At 56.9% G+C, this 5,834-nt stretch overlaps 1 protein-coding gene across 1 annotated transcript; it reads right to left on the bottom strand.

The window, feature by feature from the left end:
• Nucleotides 1-458: 458 nt before the first annotated feature.
• Nucleotides 459-1,739, bottom strand: Foxb2 (forkhead box B2). The gene has a single exon (XM_085692641.1). It carries the CDS (start codon nucleotides 1,737-1,739, stop codon nucleotides 459-461), a length of 1,281 nt encoding a protein of 426 aa, XP_085548767.1.
• Nucleotides 1,740-5,834: the final 4,095 nt, after the last annotated feature.

The raw sequence follows: 5,834 nt of genomic DNA, 5'->3' as shown, positions 1-5,834 counted from the left end.
TTGCCATCTAAGACGGGTTTTTCTTAGCGGGAAGGCGGCTGTGGACGCAGGAGACCTTGTAGACTGAAACTTGTAGTCTGCATTTCCGTCACTCTGTTGTTCTTGTCCGGGATTAGGTCGTCCAGCTTCTGCTCCAGGAAAGGGGTGAACTCCAGTTCCTCTTTGCCTGAAATAGGTTCCCTAACCATTTTTTTCTCCCTCCCCCTCATAACTTATCGACTTTTTTTTTATTACAATAGAAACTCTTACCTGAAAATGGGCATTCATTAATCTGATTTACAAGACAGTATAAACACAGACACAAAGAGGTTACATTTATTCAGATCAGTGGAACGTCCACTTTAGAGTTGTCGATCAGTATTTAAAATGCTTTCTTTTTTGCTCGAAGCCAACTTGTCCGCCTCTTTGGGATGCTCTCTGAGACTGTTGACTCAGTCTCTTGTCAGGTGTCTCCTCCCCTAGGAGTGCACCAACACCGAGTGCAGCGAGCCTCCCTTGCTGTCAGCGGTGCTGGCTGCGGTGGGTTCCAAGAGAGGAGTTGTGGGTGAGGCGGCGGCCGCGCACACCGTGGAAGGAGCGGGCAGCTGTTGTGCCGCCGTGGGGACTGCCAGAGCTGGCGGCAGCGTGGTCACGGGTGGTAGCGCAGGCGTGGGCTTGATGGGCACCGGTACAGCTGGCAGGCTCTGGTTTGTCGAATGACACAGGGCCTTGACTGGCACCCCGAACGCCCCATACTCCGGGCCTACCGGGACCCCAGCTGCGGCGGCGGCGGCGGCGGCCGCGGCCACCGAATCCATCACGCCAACATGAGGCCACACCGAGCCGACAACATTGCCGAGCTGGCCTGGCACCGGGTAGCCCAAGTGGTGCATGACAGATGCCAAAGGCAACCCTCCAGCCTGCAGCACTCCCTTGTAGTCCCTCCCGATGATGTTCTCTATGGCAAAGGGGTGTTTGAAGCCCGTGGTGGACGCGGCGGCGGCGGCAGCTGCGGCGGCGGCTGAGCCCAGCCCGTAGGGTGGAAACTGAGACAGACGCCCCACGCTGCCCACCGCCGCCGCCGCCGCTGCCGCAGCTGCGGCCGCCACGGCCGCCGCCTCCTGCATCTTGCCGGGATGGGACGGCTGTGGAGGCTGCGACTGCGGCGGTGGCTGCTGCGCGGGCTGCGACGGGAGGTGTGGCGGCTGCGGAGCCGGAGCCGGCTGCTGGTGGAAATAGGGCACCATGTGCGGCGGCGGCGGCGGCTGGGGCGGGTGGTGGTGGTGGTGATGGTGTGCCGCGTGGTGATGATGGTGGTGGTGGTGGTGCGGGTGGTGGGTATGGTGGGGGTGTAGATGGCCTCCGGGCCCCGTCCCGGGCGCGCCCTTGCTGCTTCCTGCGTGCAGGTGAGCGTGGTCTGCGCGCAGCACCTTGAAGCGCTTGCGGCGCCGCAGGAAGCTGCCGTTCTCGAACATATCACCGCAGTCAGGGTGTAGAGCCCAGAAGCTGCCCTTACCCGGTTGGTCCGGCCGCCGCGGGATCTTGATGAAGCAGTCGTTGAAGGAGAGGTTGTGGCGCAGGCTATTTTGCCAGCGCTGCGTGTGCTCGCGGTAGTAGGGGAAACGCTCCATAATGAACTTGTAGATGTCGCTCAGAGGCAGCATCTTCTCAGCCGAGTGCTGGATGGCCATGGCTGTCAGTGAGATGTATGAGTAGGGCGGCTTTTGGTCGCTGTACGAGCTCTTCCCCGGCCGTGGCATCTTCTTAGGCTCCTCCACCTCCTACTGGCCCACAGTGGGCCTCAAGCCTCTCGGTAGCCCGATCCCCAGCCTAAGTGTGCCCTCTAACTCTTTTTCCACCTGTGCAGCCCGGATCGTGAGTCTTTTCAGCTCCCAGAACTCCTTTACTTCGGGTTCTCCTCCTTCTGGGAGCTGCCTGGGTTCCCACGATTGGCTTTTCGGGCCAATGTAGCTCGACGGTACTCACAACTTTTGGTCTCGACGGTCGCAGACAGGCCTGCACATTAGGCAGAGAGGCTCGCCAGCTTTACCTTGGTTTTCTCTGAGTGTTCCCCGGCTCGTGAGCTCTGGAGCGAAAGGCGGTTGAATGAATTTCTTTGTGGTCTCCTCTCCCTTTCTCGGTACAAGGGCGGCTCGGGTCAAACCGGTTGGGCAGTGGAGACTCCGGGTCTTTAAAACCACTTTCGCGCTAGTTGTCCCGAGGCCACTGGTGATCTGACTTTCCAACGCCTTGGAAGCTGATCTGGTTCTGGGTCCGTCCGCGCTGGAGTTGAGATCTTGGAGGAAGGGGGTTGCAGGATAAGGGGAGAGAGAGAGAATACTCTTCTATCAGCCTGTGCCCTCTTTCTCAGGGGATTCGCAGCAGAGTTGAGGATGGAAGAGGCATCGAGCCCTAGGTGGTGGCTCCGAGGAAAAAAAGTTTGGTGGTGTCTGCAGCAGAGGCTCCCGCAGTCTCTACGGAGGGGAGGGCGCTCAGGGCTCCCGGAGGTAGCCTCAGGCTGCAGGGGGTGTCGGCGAAGACAGGCCAGGACCCGGCTCGCCCGGTCGGTCGGCACAGCAGTCTGCTCTGCAGCTGCAGCCGCTCTGCCCCGCGGGTTTTGAGAAGAAGCGCGGCAGCGGCAGCGACGCGCTCTCCTGGCTGCGTTTTGTAATGGTCCCGGAGACGCTGAGACCCCTGCAGCTTGCGCTTCGAGACTATCACATGACCGAGGCTGAGGGACTCGCCGCCTCCACAGCCTAGTCTTTTGCTGAAGAAGGGGCTAGAAGGCACAGAGTCTCATCCCCGCCCCTTATCCATTTCCACTGGACACCCCGACCCTTTGCGATTACTATCCACTAGCCAGCCCAGGTTGTCTGGGGAGCGCCGTTGACCACTGAAAAGGGGTCACTGTCTAGGCGAGTCCCTGCAGCTGTGTTTCACAAGGTCTGTACCCGGAGCAAGGGGGCGGGGCACTGCTTTCTCATCCCGACTGGGTCTTTTCACCCACCCTCTCTTAGTTTCCCTGTGTGCTAGCCACTCGGCACCCAGTTTGGAGCATCATTGTCTTCAAGGCCCCTTCTCTTGGAGAAATAGAGATGCCCAGAGGGTCGTAGGTGAAAGCCAATAGAAAGAAGAGCTATGGGGCATTTTCGTCAAATGCCAACTTGATCCTGATTTTATTAGGCACGGGCCTACACATTGGCCCGGTAGGCGCACTAGGTTCAGGGAGGCACGAATTGCCCTATGAACCTTGGTTTAGAGGGCTGAAGGACAATAGGCTAGGACGCAATAGCTAGGATGCAAGAAGCTTGGAGATGGGAGGGGGAGGCTCCAATCTTTTCTGGAACACGTGGACAGAACGCTTGAGGTTTCTTTGGGCTGACGGGAGGGAGCTGAGCGGTCCCATCACCTGGTTGTGTAACTATTCTCCTTACCTGCCGGAGGAATATCATTAAGATTACCAAGAAAGCCAAGATATCATCAAACCTTCGTGTGATCTGGAAGGGAACAGTGACCGAGTCAGGGGTAAAGGTAAACCTGCTTGGTTGCTGTACTCATCCCCATAGCGTCGCGGAAATTTCTACTCCTTTTCAAAGAACCTGAAGTCTTCTTCTGGCTTGGCTCACGTTTGCTCTCATGCTGGTAGAGAAAGCAGCATTTAGAAGCAAGCAATCTCACTATTCCTGTCTCAGGGCCTCAGTCTCAGGATTGTTTCTGAAGTTGGAAAATTTAAGGGTTCTTTCCAGTTCCCTCCCTTGAAAAGAGCAGTTAATGGCGAAGGCTCCCTCAGATCTGAATTCCTCTCCTAAGCATAAACTCAGAGGCAGACGTCTTTGGTTCAGGGGCGAGAAAGGTGGACTCTAACCTGTAATCTTGGCTACACGTCCAAGGAAAGCTTCTGGGTTTTTGGTAAGTGGTAAAATTGGGGTGTGTGTCCCTGGGTGACCTCTTGGCAGAGATGCTGGAGTGAGGCGAGTAGGGTTCCTTTCTCCGTTTTGAGCCTTCACCGAAATGTCTAGCCCCTGCTATTTGGCCAGTTTGTCCTCTTAGGATAGGACCTACCCTGTCCGATAGGTGGTAAGATCAAACGTGTAAGGCGGTGGGGGCGGTGAGGGCAGCGGAAGAGAGGATGCAGCGGTGCTTTCGCCTGGCCTAAGAAGCAAGAAGAAGCCCTCACTGCCACTTCACGTCAGGAACTTTTCTCGCGCCAAAAGAATCACTGCGAGGCTTTTCATTAACTGAGGCAGTTTGAGGAGCTCAGAGGAATTCCCAGGGCGTCCCCATTTACAGTGACAGCCAAATCGGCGGGAGGTGGGTCACTCCTACTCCTGTCCACCCGCGCAGGCTGGGGTCTACCCACTCTTGTCAGGCAAACGACGTCTTTTGCTGATGCTTCGCTAGGGCATCTCTTCTGTTGGATCCGGGACCCGCGGCGCCTCTTTTCTGGGACCAGTCAAGGATGTTTTCTTCCCTGGGCAAGTGGCCTGCGGGGCATCTGGGAACCCAATGGGTGGAAGAGCTCTTTCAGGGCGAGAGGGGCAAACCCAGCCTGCAAGGTGGACCCTGAACCTTACAGTTTCAAGGCCGACTCTCCTTAGAGCTGGGCAACCCGCCGCTGCCACCTAGAGTTAGTCGCCAAGGGGCGCGAGACGGGTGGTCTATGTCTCCAGCTTGGGCCAGGCAACCCGGAAGGCGGCCAGCACTGTGCAACGTTAGATCAGCAAGACATAGCAGCGAAGGCGGAACGCTGCGACGGGGACCACAAGCCATCGCGTTCAGTATGGATTTTAGCAAGGGAAGAGAATGCTGCCCACCACCGCTGCTCCAACTGGCCCACGCGAACACGAGAGCTGTCCAGGAGCCACGCGCGGGACGGTTTGGACCCAGGAGGGCGGGCCGCCAACGCCATACAGAATCCTCCGGGATTTGCAGGAGTGGTGCCTAGCATCGCCACACAACCTGGGCGGTTGTGATAGGGCCTGTTTGCTCTCCCGGTCTCCTCAGGTTGATTTAATTCAGGCAAGTTGTGTAGGCTTGTAGTGGCTGCAGTAGCAGCAGCAGCCGGGGCTGGAATGTGCGTTCTCCAGCTGCCTGCAAACCCGGTTTCAGAAAATCATCTTTTGTAACCGCCTCAGCACCAAAACGGTTGGATTTAAGTTTCCTGGTGTAATCTCCACCCTACTCCTCACTCCATCCCACTCCACGCCGCTCATAAACAGCTACACAATCCGGACGCCCGCAGTCACTGTCTGTTATCTCAGGCGTATTTGGTTTACCCTTTAAGCAATTATTGGTGACGCTTTGCTGTGACCCGGAGTTCCAAGCCAGACTTTATCGCAATACTCTGGCTGTTTGGATGGTTGTCTTTCTAAAACCTGCAGAAAAAGATGTGGCTGTCCAGGAGCGGCTGTTTGTTCAGTTCTCTCTCCTCTACGACCCTAGACTCTAGTCTCGGGGTCTTACAGACTCCGTTAGCCTAGTCCTACGAGAATCCTCCAGGCTGCCGAGCCCCTCCACGCACGCAAAGAGTGATGAGGAGAGCAGGGTGTGGGCAGGGCTAGAGCAATATGCAGGCTTAGCATCAACGCAAAGGGTCCAGACCATATCTCGATTTTCATGGGACCCCTATTTTACTCAGACATTTGAAGCGTGGAAATCACTTTCGTTAGTCTTGTTTGGGGTCTTTCCAGGAGTCATTCTGGCCACTCCACCCTGCCTCCAGTTTGACCCCTGAGACTCCCTGGCATATTCTTTTCCTAACCACGTGTCCGGAGTGGATGTAAAGTGGGAGAAACCGGTCCCCAGCGCCAGCTGCGTAGCTCCCAGTGGCAACTCTCGAGGCCACAAGCAGGATG

This window comes from Myodes glareolus, chromosome 7 (assembly GCF_982192425.1).
Source record: "Myodes glareolus chromosome 7, mMyoGla1.1, whole genome shotgun sequence".
Taxonomy (NCBI): domain Eukaryota; kingdom Metazoa; phylum Chordata; class Mammalia; order Rodentia; family Cricetidae; genus Myodes; species Myodes glareolus.
This window is presented reverse-complemented; position numbering and strand designations above follow the sequence as displayed.

Coding starts and splice junctions, on each gene's coding strand:
- Foxb2 (XM_085692641.1), bottom strand. CDS start 1,739: ATGCCACGGCCGGGGAAGAGCTCGTACAGCGACCAAAAGCCGCCCTAC.